General features: G+C 40.7%; 1 protein-coding gene across 2 annotated transcripts in view; it reads right to left on the bottom strand.

The window, feature by feature from the left end:
- The window catches only part of LOC145396103 (uncharacterized), a 35,618-nt gene that overhangs the window by 12,857 nt on the left and 5,658 nt on the right, over positions 1-17,103 (bottom strand). Inside the window, exons 2-9 of one of the 2 annotated variants that reach the window (XM_080269570.1) lie at positions 13,275-13,388; positions 9,833-10,082; positions 8,918-9,068; positions 8,521-8,607; positions 6,832-7,021; positions 5,798-5,909; positions 3,014-3,295; positions 1,220-1,767 (exon numbers count right to left, since the gene is read on the bottom strand). In XM_080269570.1, the coding sequence (XP_080125696.1) occupies positions 1,220-1,767; positions 3,014-3,295; positions 5,798-5,909; positions 6,832-7,021; positions 8,521-8,607; positions 8,918-9,068; positions 9,833-10,050 (1,588 nt within the window). In that variant the 5' untranslated portion in view covers positions 10,051-10,082; positions 13,275-13,388. The remainder of the gene's footprint in view (positions 1-1,219; positions 1,768-3,013; positions 3,296-5,797; positions 5,910-6,831; positions 7,022-8,520; positions 8,608-8,917; positions 9,069-9,832; positions 10,083-13,274; positions 13,389-17,103) is intronic. The other variant, XM_080269571.1, reaches the window with a different exon arrangement.

The following is a 17,103-nucleotide window of genomic DNA, read 5'->3' as shown; positions in this document are numbered from 1 at the left end:
CCACTTTACAGCCCTGTAATGATGTCAATATTGGGGAAAATCCCCATATACAGACTCCTTGCACTGTTCAGTGGCCATCACAGACCCTTGTAATACCCCAAAAGCGCTGCAACATGATAATATTACATAGAAAAACCATAATCCTCATCTATACCATAGGTGACCTTTGAAAGCTGTGATATCCCACTTTGTGGTATATACAGACTGGTATAAATGCAAAGAACATTGTTCTCACCTTTAATGTGGAGTTTTCTCACCAAGATGATAACATATAAATACTGTAATGAAATAACGTTTTAAAGAACAAAGTCTGTTAAGATAATAATAATATGACAGTATATAACAATGAGCCCATGAATTATGTTTGAAATGAAATTACATCAACAGTCCTTTAACAGAACTTGGAATGGAAATCTATACTTGACACCTCATGGCTGTTCAGACACACTTCAATGAATCTCAGCCACTTGAGTCATAATATGTGTTTTTATGGTTTATTCTTGTTATTTCCAGATAATTTCATTCACGCTTCAGAGACTTTTTGAAATGAAGTGTAAATGTATGCTTCACTAACTCCTTCACCACAAAGGGACTCTTCCTAAACTCAATACAATCACCTGGAAGCAGTCCCAGTATTAGCAATTGCAACCCCAGGATCATCTGAAGTGAACCTAATGGACTGCACCCTGGTTACCCTTCTGCAGTCCACCATCCTCCTCTAAAGGAAGAGAGAGGTAACTGAGGGATCTGTATACCCAGGCAGTGGAGCAACCTAGTCATGTCAGTGCCACCAACTGAAAGCATCCCTCTCCAGCACCAAAATCATCTGGTAGAAGCATGAGTATCATAAAAACATCATCTGGCAGAAGTGGTCACTGCAGTAAAAACTCTCAAATCAGAAAATCCAATATCCGAAGACTTTGACCTTTCATAATATTTTTTCAATGGATAAGGTGTTGATATCACCTGTCTTCAGATAATAAACATACTCTGATTAATTTTTCAAATTGTAAATCTAAGATAATAAACTATTAACATAGGCCTCTGCACTGTATACAAAGTTCTGTAGGCCACCTATTTATCATTGTGATACTTCATTCCAAAATTTTCCAGTTCCCATAAAGCCTTTGAAGCCAAGTATTTCTGATTGGATCTGAGAGCTTGTACATAGTGTACTGTACTTGCTCTCATAACGGGGGGAAAAAATGCATAGGCCTACCTGAATTTGGGTCCTGTGTGTGGTGATGACTGTTGTGGTGATGTGGGGAGACAGCAGCAGGTGGAGGGAGAGGCGGGGAGGAGCGCTGGAGGGGTAGAGAGGGGCCAGAGGAGAAGAAACTGTTGCTGTTGTCGGAGAAGAGAGATGCAGCAGCAGCAGCTGAGCGAGAGAACTGCTGAGGAGGCGGCAATGAGGATGAGGGCTCAGAAGACGAAGACAGGGATGATGGGGGTGTGGGAAGAGGGGAGATGTCCTCAACAGGCACTGGGGAAGAGGAGGAGCAGGGGGGTGGAGAGTTGGATATGAGAGGGGCATCGAAGGGAGGCGGAGGGGTGGTAGAAGCAGAGGAGGAACAGCTCTGGCGCCCTGACGATGGACAGGAGGACGCGGCCACCGGACTCCCACTGGCTCGCACCACATCCACACCGAGGTTGCTGCTCCCATTGGTAACACTGCTCCCATTTGTGCTGATGCTACTACTGCTCCCACTATTGCTCCCATTACTGCTCACACCTGTATTGCTGGATCTTTCTCTTTCTTTGCTTCCTCTGAAAATTATGAATACCCTTGTGAATTCTACTGCTCATACCTGTACTGCAGGACATTTCTTTGAAAACTGCAAATCTATGTCATTACTCTTTTTCAATTTCCACATAGCCCTCACAGAACCACAGAAGAAATTAAATATCCTTTCCATACAGCATAAATACCTCACTATGAATATACAGTAATCCCTCGATAATCCAACGTAACAGAGCCAAAGGCATGTCTGGGTAGTGGCTCCGTCCGGATAGTGGACTTCTCCCCTGGCCCCCATTCGTACATAACCTAACTTTGAAAGCCAGTGTAAACGGTCACTACAGTACATCACACAACATTTGTTCCTGCCGTTTAACACTATTCTATTTGGTCAACCTAAAAATGCAGTACGCACACAAAACATAATAATAATATGGAATGAAATCATGATAAAATAGAATAAAATCATGGTACAGTACAGTGAGCTGGAATAAAATCTATGTCACCACACAACTCAACCATCCAGCATCAACCTTACCCAGGATCTCCTGCTTCTAAAGAATCAGTACTACCCTCTTCCTTTTCCCTGGTGAAGGGACCATAATCACACACTCTAGGAATAGGCATGCAAGGAATTGCAAGGCCAGAAGCAGGTAGGGAACAACCACAAAAACCACCATGTATGCCAGTGTAACAACTGTTTACATTGCCGCGCAGGAACTGAGAACAAGCAAGGGGGGTCTCTGGCAGACGCTGGGTAAACTAACCAACCAGACACAGCGGTGCCACCAAGCTATTCCCACCCATCCAGGAGGAATTTTTCGAGCGACCATAATTTCTAATCAGACACAAGCATTTTGTCCAGATAGTGGGAAAAAATGTACAAATAATGGTTTGGAACAGCAAGATCATAGCGTCCAGGTAATGAATTGACCAGGTAGTGGTGGTCCGGATAATCAAGAGATTACTGCAATATCTGAGCCTTCACACCATACTCATCATGAAAGGCACAAGAATACTAAATAAAACAAAGGACAGACAAAACCTGTGAAGGTTTGACTCAAAGGTCATTTCCACTGCAAATCAAAAAAAAAATAATAAAAAATAAAAATAACACATCTATATCTATATATCTCTCTCTCTGTATGTATATACCATATATATAGAAACACAAACCACAAATACAGCTTTAAATATTTGAATGCAAGCATTAATACACATGAGTCACGACATTAATAAACCTTCAGATGATTAAAAATCAAGCATTTAACCCACCTTTTGCTAATATTATTATTGTTGTTATTATGCTCTTCTGTTGGTGTATTTCTAGTTGAGCTGTGGTTTCTGTCTGATTTACTGCCCTTCGATTTTTTACTTTCTTTGGTGGCTACAGCGTTTAAGGATGGCCAAGCATCTCCCGTACCACCCGAGGATGTGCCGCTATCTGTATTGGTCTTGGGTGCACTGTTTTCTTTGCCTGCCCCTGATGCTGTCCGTTTAGTTGAACCTGAGCCACTGGAATTGTTTGTGGCTGTTTGAGACACTGCCACTGGGGTACTGAGGGAACAAATAAAGAATTCTGAATACAAGGCTCTTAGAATCAGGAGGGATGTGTTCTTATAATGACAAAATAACTGGGAAGCAAAGTGAGTCATGAGAAACTGAGTAGTTACTTTTGTCTTAACAAAATATGGAGATGGTAACAGCTGCTTTTAGAATCACCTGGGTTGCCTTCTTGTGGTGGTATCAATATTACTGAGCAGAAATGCAAGTCATGAAAGTCTGAAAAACTGAAGTTCAATCACTGCATACATGTGTCATAACAATATAGGCTATGTAGGTGAAGGGTCAATTCAAAGATCAAACATCTGAATTATGGGCAACAGAAATGTTACCACACTTTCTGCAGGCAGGTATTCTAAGTTGTCTTTAGAAATTAGTCAATGGATGAACACACACAGATGATGCGTATATGAAGCTAATACGTGTCATTAATAAACCCAATCAACACGTTAAATTTTATTCATGCTACCCCCAGACAATTTTTGTAATCTTTGGAAAAATCATCTGAAGTCACAGACTTACAGTCTTTAAAAACCTCTTCACATCTTGATCTCTCTCAAAACTGTCTGAAGTAGCAAGAGTAAAATGATTATTACATCAGACTAAAGGCACCGAAAGAGGCACATATCCACATCACTTAAAGGCTCCTTAACCCGCCCCGTCCCGACCACTTTTTGACCACTGGTACCCCCCAATCCCGACCATTTTTCGACCCTTTTTTTTTTGCTAAAACTTTCGCTTTTGGTGAGAAACATCGAAAATTCATAGAGAAATCGCTCACCTGAGGTTTAAAATACTCATTACAGGTAGGAGAGCCTCCTTACCTTACTGGGTTTTCTATCAGGCTGGCACCAAAGAAAACGAGTTCTATGGGAGGATAACTATTTCACACCACTCATAAATGGTATTTATTTATTTAGTTATGAATTTATATGTAGTACAAGAGTATATTGGTTTTCAAGCAGTAATATAGGCATTATAAGCATTGTTTCACTCACTAATACCTGACCTTTTTTTGCCACATTACCTGATCATCATTTCTAACTGTTTCTTCCTCTAATGCTATGTAAAGTTTGTCCTCCACATTGTCATTGATTGGGGAATCACTCTGGCCCTGAATTTCGTACCGTGGCATGACATGGCTATACTGGCCAGGTCACTGATAACAGGTGAATTGCTGAGAAAAGGGCATGCAGGGGGGAGGAGGAGGTCATGCTGGGTAAGGCATTGTCTCTGCCTGGCATCTTGTTGAGGAAGGTGTCCCGTGTATACGTACCAAAAATGACTCGCGAAAATTGAAAATTGTGGAAATTATGAACCTTGCAATTGCAGGACGTTGAAGTACGTCCTCGGGATTAGCTGTGACAAAACGTGAGGACGTGGAAGTACGTCCTCGGGACGGCGCGGGTTAAATGGGTCCTATTGGAGCTACGTCCTACAAAATGCTGAAGCTGCGAAGGCACTTTAAGACCCACACTTTGTTGTATTCATTTCAATGAATTTTCTATAATTACAATGCACCACATATAACAAATAAAGACAAACCTATGATGACCCCTGCCCCCCGCCAAAAAAAAAGTGTTTCTGTGGGAACATCAAATAAACAATGGAATTTAACAAAATATGAAGCAGATGATGGATGGATGGATGAAACCTGCCTGGCCCAGAGCAAACCTGCCTGGCCCAGAGCACCTACACTCCTCACGGGGCAACGTAGGACTGGATCATGATGGATGGATGGATGGATTAAACATAAGGCAATACTGCATGAAAAACATCCAATATTCTAGAAAACTACCAGTGATTTAGAATACTGTACTACAAAAGGTAGCGCTTAAAATGACACCATCAAACTCCACTGGCAAGTCTATGTATAAAAAAAATAAAAATTAAATGCATATAGTACTGTATTTCAGAAAGCAGGAACCAGGTAAGACTAAGTTTCATCTCTTCTTTCACACCTACAAACACGCTACACCTTATTATACTGCTACTTATAGGCTCTGTTGTACACAATGCATTATGGGGCAAAAAATAAAAAAATAAAATAAAAATATCATCAACACCTAATCCTACGTTGCCCCATATGGAGCGTAGGAGCTCGGGGCTAAGCAAGCTGGTCCTGATATTTAAGATTTGACCAGTCTCACCCATCCGTGAGTGGCATTATTTGAGCAATAAACCCCAACCATCCCTTGGATGTAAACCTACACACAATCCAGCTAGGACGCCTTAATTATGGTACCCACTAAACCACCAGGCGCCACAGTCTGGTTATACAGTTACCACCCAGCATGGTAAATGGTTTCCTGGTGTACAGGAAACCATTTGGCTTGTCACTCAGTGTAGAGTCACCCATAAACAGATGAGGAAAGAAAGACAGAAGAGGAAGGAAGGAAAAAAAGACAAAAGAGAGGAAAGTGTGGTCACCTGAGAGCAGCACTACATCAAGCAAGTGGATGGTGAGCACCTCCACCTACCACTTAATATACTTACTTATTTTTTTCCGAAGTTGAATTTCCTAGATATTGTTCTTGAAGTTTCTTTTCAAATTCTTGATGTTTTCCTTGCTGCATTTCTTCTTTAGTAAAACTAGCAGATTCATCACCTGCAATAAGAGATTTCCTAGTCTTAATATTAACCTTTCACTAAACTAAGAAATTAATCCCCCCTGAGAAATACCAGAACTGAGATCTACTCTCTTCCATATTAAACTCTAGTACTCCCATCATCATCAATAAAGCTCTGCATTTATAAACTCTGCTTTAACAGCCAAAGGCAACCCTGGCTAATTCTACCAGCCAGATCCATGTCACTGCATCATCATCATCATATATTCCTACCATATTGATTTTTTAACAATTTCAAATTCCAATGTTTTCATTCCTGATCACAGTCAGGTACCTCAGTAAAAATGACTAAATTCACACAATTTCGTTTTGTATATAGGGGCTCCAACATGCTTGCATGTGTCTGCCTAACCAATGCATTACAGTCAACCCCCGCTATTTGCAGGTTCACATTCGCAGATATTTCTGGGAAATTATTTCAAGATATTTCCTGCTTTTCCCACAGCATCAGTGGTTCCTAGTGAATGTAAGTGATTTTCTTGCATGTTTTCTGTGAGAAATACTGTTCTATATAGTTAAACTGTATAGGTATGTGCTGTTCAGCACACTGCAATGCAAACAGTTCTGACCCACTTTTAACCTGAAACATGTAAATAATAGGTAGATTTTTTTTTTCTTTCCAGTTATTATTGATGTAATAAATGCTGAAATTTTTCAGTAGACAATTTCATATCTCCAACGTAATTTTTTTGCACAATGGATCAAAACTTCACATGATCTTGTTAAGTCGGCATTCCTCTAAAACCTAAGCCCAACAGAGGCCGAGTCCATGCAATAGTTGGAGCTGTGGGCCTCTGAATCGAACTTATTGGTGTCGCGGCAAAATTACCCCACTTTACCCTATATAAACTGAGGATAATTGGATATACAGAACAAGTTACAGTACAGCACGATTTTTACCTAATTCGTGCAGATACATGCAGTCTGGCTTGGGACACTGTTGGTTCTTCATGAAATGTGAGCAGTACTTTGTGGTTCCTAAGGAAGCTTTGAGCGTCCGCCCATCCACGTGGATGTTGTTCACCGCTTGGATGGCTCGCAAGGCATCTTCCGCACGCTGGTAGGTTACGTACGCTGACGCACTCGGACCCTGCAACCAGATTACTCAATGTTGGAGCTAAATATCGGTAACATGTTCAGTTATTACCAACAGTATATAGTATTACAATATAAATTTTAAAAAGGTACATCAGACAAATCATCATCATTATTGTAAGCTACTGGGATAAACAATAAGAAAAGAAATAACAAACACAACAGATACCCTATGTAATTAAGAAAGAGTACAGAGGTATGTTTGCCATGGTAACTACCTGAGAAAGGGTTCCATTATCTAGTTCTCAACTTGGCAGATATTTTCCTACTTTTGATGCCTATTTCATTTAGCTCAGTGGCAGAATATGACAACACCATGGGTCTACATCCTCTCCCTAACACTTTTTCATGGCTACTGTCATATTCTATTACAGTAAAACCTCGATATAACGGACTTCAGTAGTCCGGAATTCGCTTTTGTCAGACTTTTGGAGCTACCGGACTAAATTCTTATACATGTATATCGGAAAAAGTCCGATAAAGCCAGAAGCAGTCCAGACTGCCTGATCACTTCAGCTATGTTCACCATAATAAGGTAAATAAATGACATGTTTATCAGTGTATAGTACAGTATTATTATACCATGTGATTAATGCTGTGAAGTTATAACACAATACAGTGCCGCAATGGTAGCTAAAACAGTTTAAAAACTGTTCATCCTATCCGGACTAATGTCTGATATTTCGGAAAAAGTCCGGATTAGCAGGGGGAAGTCCGGATGTTGCTTTTATTGGAATTTCACATTTTTCGGAATGGTTTGGGCCCGAATTAGTCCGTTATAGTGAGGTCTTAGTGTATTAATTTTTGTTACAGCTCAACAATCATGAGAGATGTTAATTTTACACCAAGTTAAAGTAAACAGATTACATCATACAGCGACAAGGAAGAGCAAGACAAGTAACTTAAATTATTACTTGGGGTATGTTATGATCACAAAACCTGAGGTTATATCTGCCAAGGTAGTTATTGTAGTTTACCATCTTTTATCCAGTGATGTATTCTTTACTTCATTCTTGCTACCTCCATATGATTTAATTCTATTCTGGAGTGACTCTGATTCAGGGGGTTAGTTCAGCTCTCACTGGCATGTTCACTAAAAATCTCAGTAAAATTGTCAGGAAGTATGAATAACAGACCATTACAATATATCATCTGATTCAGAGGGTTTAAATGGGGTTCCTATTAAGTAACAAAGCACTACAGATGATGATCAAGGAGAATCATTCATACAGTAACAGTATCTACCTGAAACATACCTATTATCCTTACCCAATCAATCATGTGACATTTTAAATTTAATTTTGTCTTCCACATTTTTTATATTCTCTATCGAGCTTAAAGAGACTTTCTGAACTGGGAATGTTAGATATGCTCTTCACTAACCGCTTCATTAATAGTCAGCCCTCCTGGATTTGAATACATTTGCCTGGTACAAGTGATGTAAAAGGTTGTCTGATTAAGGGGAAAATAATAGTAAAATATTACTACGCTTACCTGAGACCCCGCATAACTAGTGCTATGATTTATAACAACTTTATGGATTTTTCCAAATTTTCCAAAGTAGTCTGGCTTCTTTAAAGTCTGAAAAAAAAAGGGAAAAAGAAAAATATCAGACCAATATGCAATACTGGCAGTATATGTTGTATCCAATGATTATAAAGTGTGATTAGGTGTGCACACAGAACTCCTATCATTGTATAAACACTGCCACTATACTCCACAGTATTAATGAACTAGAGAGGTTTGATACAGCCTTAAAGAACCTCTTCAATCTGCCTTTTCTAACTCATTAAAATAATTTAGCAGCAGGAAGAATAAGCATAAACAGCATCCTCTGGGATCAAGGAACTAAAAGGCTTATTAACAATGCACAGAAGGATGACGCATTTACCTCTGCATCAGCTAACCGTGTAGACAATCCAACCACAAACACGAGGTTCTTCTGCACGACCCTAACATTGGCTAAGTGCTTCCGATTCTCTGTCACCTTCTGCTTGCGTTGTGCATCCTTCTGACGCTTCTCCTGCTTTATTCGCTGCAGCCTACAATTAAAAGGTTGCATTAAATAGATGCTTCTCTTATTCACTCTACATAAATTGTATTTGTAGTATACATACATACACACAATTCAGACAATCACTCCTTTCCTGTTAACCTCATGTGTGCAAGAGTTAACCTATGTTCTTTTATGAATGCAGCAGGCCAACTGTGGAATGGTCTTCCTTGCCCTATGCATTCCTCTGCCTATGAGCCCCCAGATCTTTAAATGCAACATGTCTAGGCATTATAAAATGAATCTCTCTTAAATCCATGTTCTCCTAGAAAGAACAACTTTTTTGCTTGCTTACTCCCTTCAGGTTCTTTCTTTACATTAAGGGTATAAAAAAAAAAAAAAAATACTGTATTTTCAGTCATGATATATACATCAGTTTCAGAGTTACTACCCGCCTCATTGAGGAAATATTTTGAAATACTCAAATCTGGCAAAAGAAGTTACACACCATTGTGCAGAATCATATACACAGATCAAAAAAATGGAATGTCACTTGAAACAAGAAGCTGTGCTAAACTGAATCTTCTAACAGCAGCTACTTAAACACTCTAAGTCATTATGGCCATCATCAAGACTACTTTTTCTACCATAAGATAGGGAGAGGTTGGGTCAGAGGGCAAGCAATAATCATGAAAGAAGAACTAATCAATAGTATGCCCAATTAAATCAACCACATACTCATTCGCTCACTATTCAAGCCCTTGGAACCCCAACTACCTCAAGAGCTAACCAGAAACACAACAGTACACATACTCTTCATGCGATAAAGGCTTGAAATCGGCAGGGTTCTCGGGATACGCCTTCCGACACGCTGGGCAAAGACCGTTCTCATCTGTCCGGATCCGATGCCAACAGAACCGACATATCTGGTAGCCACACGTACAAGGGAAAAAGTTGAGGTCATCCATCTCCAGGGGCTCCATGCACAGCGGACACTCCACCATGTCCTCATTCAGATTTAGCACCGACATGTTTAGTGATCCGATATCCGATAATGGACCACCTGGAAATAGAGTAACGTCTTCTTAGCACCCAAGGCAATAATGGAAGAAGCAATAAAGCAATAACAGAACAGACAGTCCTTAATACAAACTGCCTTTTATGGCCTATCGTATTTCCTATGAGCGTAGTGAGTACAGATTCGATATCTGTTAAGATACCTGGAAACAAAGCCTCATTAGTACTTCGGCATTCAAGCATGAAGTGATAACAGAAAACAGTTGCAAAGTACCCCTCCCCCCTTTTTCTGTCCCTTTACCTATTACATGGAAGTAAAACCCAACAAGCAATGAAGAAAGTTAAATCGGGGAAAGCCCCAGGAATTGATGGAGTGTGTGGTGAAATGCTGAAGCATGGGGGAGAGATAGTAGCAGAATGGATGTGGAAGATGTGCAGATTGGTCTGGGAGGAAGGTAGAGTCCCGGAGGATTGGAAGTCAGGTATAATTATTCCCTTGTACAAAGGAAAAGGGGAAAAAGAAGTGTGTAGTAATCATAGGGGCATTTGTCTTCTTAGTATAATAGGAAAAGTGTATGGTAGGATACTTATTGACAGAGTTAGAGAAAGAACAGAGAAATTAGTTGGAGAAGAACAGGGAGGCTTTAGGAAGGGAAGAGGTTGTGTAGATCAGATATTCATTCTAAGATCTTTAGTGGAAAAGTTTCTAGAGAAGGGAAATACGTTGCATGCGGCTTTCATGGATTTGGAGAAAGCATATGACAGGGTGGATAGACAAGGATTGTGGAAAGTGTTAAGAATATATGGAGTAGATGGGATGTTGTTGAATGCTGTGAGGAGTATGTACAATGGTGCGAAGGCTGCAGTGCGTGTGGATGGTGAACTAAGTGAATTTTTCTCTTTGAAAGTTGGGTTGAAACAGGGATGTGTCATGTCTCCATGGTTGTTCAATCTGTATATGGACGGGGTAATAAAAGAGGTACAAGGTAGGGTAGTGGATGTTGGAGTGGCCCTGGTGAGAGAGGAGAGTGTTTGGAAACTCCCTGTACTGTTGTTTGCAGATGATACTGTGTTCTTGGGAGAAGACGAAGGGGAGCTGCAAGGCCTGGTGCACGAGTTTGGGAGAGTGTGTAAGAAACGGAATCTAAAGGTGAATGTAGGGAAGAGTAAAGTGATGGTCTTTGAGAGAGGTGAAGTCAGTGAATGTACAGCGAGGTTGGATGGTGAGGAATTGGAAAATGTGAGTACGTTTAAGTACTTGGGTAATGTGATGAGTAAGGATGGAGGTTTGGAGGGTGAAGTTCTTGAAAGGGTACAGCAGGGAAGAAAGGTTGCTGGTTCTTTGAAAGCAGTGATAAGAAACAGGGAAGTGAGCATGGAAGTGAAAAAGTTACTACATGACAGTATTGTGATACCAACTCTAACGTATGGAAGTGAAGCTTGGACGTTGTTGGAAGGACACAAGTTAACAGTGAGCAGTGGAAATGAGTTATTTAGGAGGAGCTTGTGGAGTCACATGGAGAGACAGGCTGACGAATGAGGCTATAAAGGAGCGTTGTGGTGTGGATGTGGATGTGATAGGAAGCGTTATGAGGAACACACTGAGGTGGTTTGGCCATGTGGAGAGGATGGAAGGTGAAAGACTGACGAAGAGAGCGTATGTGAGTGAGGTGGAGGGGGGAAGAGGGAGAGGGAGGCAGAGGATGAGATGGAGGGATGAGGTGGAGAGGTATATGAGAGAGGGGGGTGTGAGTTGGGAGCAGGGCAGTGAAATGGCGGGGGACAGGGCGACTTGGAGGCGATTTGTTTGTGGCCACCCCAAACGGGATTGAGGCGTCTGGCAATAGATAGATAGAAAACCCAACATGTTTGTGATCCTACATAGAATGCTGAACCATCTGTATATTATATAAGGCCTTGTTAGTGCCCAGGGCAATAAAAGGTGAAGCAATATAACAGCAATACAGTATAAGCATTCATCATTACCTTTTTTTTTTTTAAATCCTGTGTTTCCCCATGAGAGGTGCAGAAGCCCATGGCTAGGCAAGTTGGTCCCGACACTTAACCCTTAGACTTACCACTGACGACCTGGGTCGTCATGCGTTTGTCAACCTCTGACGTCAGTATGACGACTTTGCCCGTCATCCGATGTAATCTCTAAAGAAATATTTAGGGAGTCGTCATTTTTGTTGGATGACGGGCAGAAGTGGGCGGAGCTAAGCCTGCCACAGCTGGTGCATGCGTGCTCACTTGGTTTGCTCAGCTCAGTGTGGTGTGAGGTTACTCACAGGTAGGATGTACAACTCTTGACCTGCCGCCAAACATTTATGCTCCTTTTTCTCGTGTATATATGTGGCATTATTATTTAAGAAAATACAACAAATAATGCATTATTGGAAAGGAAATCTATTCTGCTACATATTGAAGCAAAAAATGTTATTACTTCTTGAAGTTCTTTTTTTTTTTTGGTAAATATTTTTTTTAAGGACAGTGTAAAACTTTAGCATGTCAGCTAACTTCTACTCACTTTTTTTGCATTTTATTTTGTTATGCTGTATACTGTCTTTTTGGACAATGTACGAGAGCAAAACTCTTCATCTTCAAAACGAGACCAGAGTGGCCTTTCTATGATGAATAGTAACTTTCCCACGAATGTTAGAAGTAAAATATCTCTATTCGACTGTTCTGAAAACTCTTGAGCGAGAGTTATGCACACAACCAGAATTTACGCTCCTCCCTTCATGGGATAGGTTTAAGAGAGTGACCAGCCTCCGACACTTAAGACACTGACCAGCTTCACTCAACCTGAGTGGCATTACATAAGCAATAAACCCCAACCAGCCCTTGTATATACACCTGAACTGGCTCAATCACATTTTGTATTAACTATATAAAAAAGCCTTGTAAGCACTGTACATTCTTAATGGGGAAATAATGAAGCAAAATGGTGGAAATCAAGTACATCATGTACTGTACTGTAACAGTAAACCTGTTAAACATCATTTAATTTGATGTTCTTTTTGCTGTTTAGTCTACTTTTTCTTTTACAATCAGGTCTTTCACCACTCTTGCTAAGTACCCCGGTGAAGTACCAACCGCATTAGAAACGTTGAATGCTGATATTATGTAGTACCATGTACACAGCGGTACAGTATTCATCATTCTTGAAAAAAACTAGGCTGAATCTCATGGTGTAATGACAGGTACTGTATGTATAAAAGAAATGAATTCTTTTTACCTTAATATAACAGAAGATCACTGATCAGGTAATAGTAGTATTGAGGTGTTGTACTGGCTGTCTCCAACAACGCTGGAAACTTGTGTGATTGTTTACTAAGGGAAACCGAAGGGTCTGCAAGAAAAAAAAAAATCTGTTAAGTATCTAAACCTACAGTATATCATAATTCAAATATTATACCTCAAACAACCATGAAAATGTCCTCAACAGATCAAATATACAAAGACAGCACTAAACTTGTGACCAACTTTCAAATTCCAATGAGTTTATACAGTACAACAGTCCACCTAGAGCCTCTAGTTGGGTATGGATGGCAGATAAAAATTTGTCAAATTACACTCTTCCCCTTATCACAGGAAACAAACTGTACTGTACGTAACTATTACCAGTGGCCTTTTTCCTGAAAGGGAAATAGGACTCCACTGCTTCCTAAACCTCTTCAAACATACCCAATTCCCCACAACACTCTACCGTACCTCAATTATATCAGCATCACCTCAGGTTTCAAATACACTTCAGAACCCATAGCACATCACCTAACATGACAAAGATCCCTAGCTAACTCCTTTCGGTTCAAATGATGGGCAAGTGTAGTCAAAATGGTGGGTGGATCTGACTGATAACCAAAGAAACTTGTTCCTACCTCACAGGTGAGGCACATCAAACTCTATGTAACCACAAATTAGTATTCAAGTTGTGGAAGTTGCCTAGTTCTACAAAGAATAAACAAAATCTCCTATGGTTCTTCATGGGTCAAAGAATCTTTTGCAAACTAACTTGCTGAGGCAGTTGCAATTATGTGCCAGTTGTTACAGAGCAATAATTTATGACTTGCTGTTTTCTCCTCTTAATTCACTGGGCTCATTGCACTTACCAGGACTCTGCAGTCACGAAAGTACCACTAATGCCAGGGACTCTGAGGCTGTTCTCTAAGAACTTGATTTTTTTTTTTTTTTTTTTTATTCACTCCTAGCAATAATTCCTTCTAGCACTTACAAAAGAGAAGTTTAAACTGCCCTTGACCCCCCATATACTGTATCTGATAATAACTGGGAACCATTTCTACTTGGCACAATTCATCTGTGCTAATAAAAACCAGACAAAACTTCACGTAAGACTGCAATTTGGATTATATTTCACTATTCAATGTGTGCCAAGGCAGCATCCAAATCAGCTGCTGGCTATGAAGCTTGTTACTCCAATACCTTGATTCATCCATTTGAGGACAACCGCTGGACCAAACCTTGTCTTCAGAGGGAGGGGTAAACATCAGAATTGGTCTTTACCCTTGCATGTCCAGTGCAAACTGGGAAGGAGTGTCTACAATACCAGTAACACATGTTAAAGTATAAGTACCAATGCTGTAGTTGGTGGTGACCATCATCCACTCACTTGATGCAGTGCTGCCTACTTCTTCCTTTGCCTATATCATTCTGTTCCTGTGTCTGCCCTCCTCTCTTTCTACTCCTCCTTTCCTTCCTGTCAATTTTTATTACTCTCCTTTCCACCTCAGATGGCTCTACACTGAGTGACAAGCCTAACATTTTCCTGCAAACCAGGAAACAATTTCTGCTGGGTGGTAACCACATAATTGGATAACAAGGAGATATGCAGTTGCTATGATGCCCCTAACTGGGTGGAGAGATAAGTGCAACATCCATCCAGGAACAAAACCTTCACACTTTTCTCCAAGTCTTGGTTTTGGAGGGTGCTATCAGCCACAAGGGAACGTTGGTTCACTGTACGAGATGACCTTGCAGGGGAGGTTGCTTGCCGGCTGTAGGTGGGCCTGCTTAGCCACACAGACGGGTTGAACAACAACCAGTACTGTACAGTACTGACTGTGCCTATTGTCAGTTAACAATGATAACCAACAGCATACTAACATACAAAAGCACCACTTCAGATTTCAGTCATGACTTAAACTCAACTCAACACACATACAAACTGAAAGATGAATGTGCTACAAATAAGCCACCAAGGCTGCTCTGCTACTTGCTTTGTCACCAGTTATATTAATTCTATTTATGGCACCCTGCTTGCTAGGCACCATCTCTGATGTGTGGTCTCCTGTTTCCTCCTTCCAACATGCCTACTGGTACTTTCTCCACCCTTACCTGACAATTTGTGGACAAGTCTGTCCTTTTCTAAATATGATCTATTCCTTTGATGATGCTTTTATGATGGGATCGCTGACTTAAGGCCGTTTCCACAGCTGATTTACTTACAGTATATCTCAATGAGAGGATGGCTGACAACTAGGAGTGACAAGTGAGAAGTGTGAATGTTGAGGGTTGGAAAAAAAAAAAAAAATGGGACAAGGTCATAGTGTGTGACCTCAGGGATGAGGGACTGAGAGGCTGCCAACAACTGGGCAACATGGAGAGTCGTCATTAGGTGACAAAGGCCGATGCATGCAACCATGTTCGAGCCTTTATACATGATACGATGAAAAGAATCCACAATACCATGAGCATCTTTGAGGAGGTATACAGGTCGCTGGTAATCTGATGGTCCTGTACCTTATCTGTTCAAATAATGCTATGTCAACTGACATATGCTCTGATCACCATCACCAAAGGTGACCACAGAAACTGAAACTAGAGTGAACGTTTCATCTGTCAGCATCAAAACAGAAGTTTTAGTTGTTAAGGCAGCCCTCAAGGTCACCTATTGTCAGGCAGCACCAATGTGTCTGTGATGATCCATTGCTCACAGCATACCAGTACAGTACCATGGAAGGCTCCGGGGTTCGTTAGAAGCTGATACCACTCACTGCATGCCTAGCAGCTGTCAGGTGCTGCCCAAAGTTCCTGGGGTGCACTTTTCTCAGATCACACAGGTTGTGTGAACCTCACTTTAGGTCGCTCTTCCACTATCTTCATTTTTGGGCAATTTTGTTCTATCTTCATTTAGGGCACTTTGGTATTATCATTTTAGGGCACTACCTTTATAGTAAACAGTAAACAGCCAATCCTCTACTACCCCTGGGAGGTTACAGACTGTAGTCTGGACCATTTAAGCCATAAGAGACCCTCTGTGTCCTTGGAAACATTTAAATCAGAGGGAACTCCCCAGTCACCTGTTTTGAGCCATAACACATCAATCCAGGACTTTCTCCAGCCCATGACTTCTACCATCAAACCTCCTAGGTACCATGTCTAACCCCTTTATTTCAAGCAACACTTGAGTACAGGTATTTCCCTATACAATATGCCAGACTATCCCTTGCACACATCCCATCTTGCTAAATGCAGTAGCTACATCCTCTATGCTTCTTCACATTATTACAGATTCTCATAACAAAGGTCTATGTATTATTTCACAGCTTATAAAGCTATTTGCTACTACTGTACTCTCCTAGTTTCATTTAATTTCTATTTAATTTCCAGCATGCAGCTCGTGGCACGTCAACTGCACCAGGAACTTGTTACTGTTTTTGCTATTTTTTTCAGTATGCCCCTGGCTACTGACTTCATTGTCTGTTCCCATCAGACCTAACAGTCTTCCTACATGCAATTCACTTTCATGTGCTACCACACTGGTGCTAATATCTACTGTTGCTACTGATACATGATACAACCATCCCATTCAGGAATGGTGTAATGGTAATAGTGACTGTGTTTTCATGACATCAGTGGATCTCATGGATGATCAGTCAAGCCCGTTTTAAAATTTTAAGTTATCAGACTTTTCCTTGCTCTAAACTGGAATCAAACTCACGTTCTTTCTGACAGCAGATCACCTCTGTAACTACCTGACCTCCACCTCCCTTAAAGGTCTACACTAGCTGGTTATGGTTGTAACTTTCTATCATCTACTTTTAAAC

Source organism: Coenobita brevimanus, chromosome 34 (genome assembly GCF_032717465.1).
Source record: "Coenobita brevimanus isolate Jiangsu-jjx chromosome 34, ASM3271746v2, whole genome shotgun sequence".
In the NCBI taxonomy this organism is placed as follows: Eukaryota; Metazoa; Arthropoda; class Malacostraca; order Decapoda; family Coenobitidae; genus Coenobita; species Coenobita brevimanus.
Note: the sequence above shows the minus strand (reverse complement) of the source record. Positions and strands in the feature narration are given on the sequence as shown.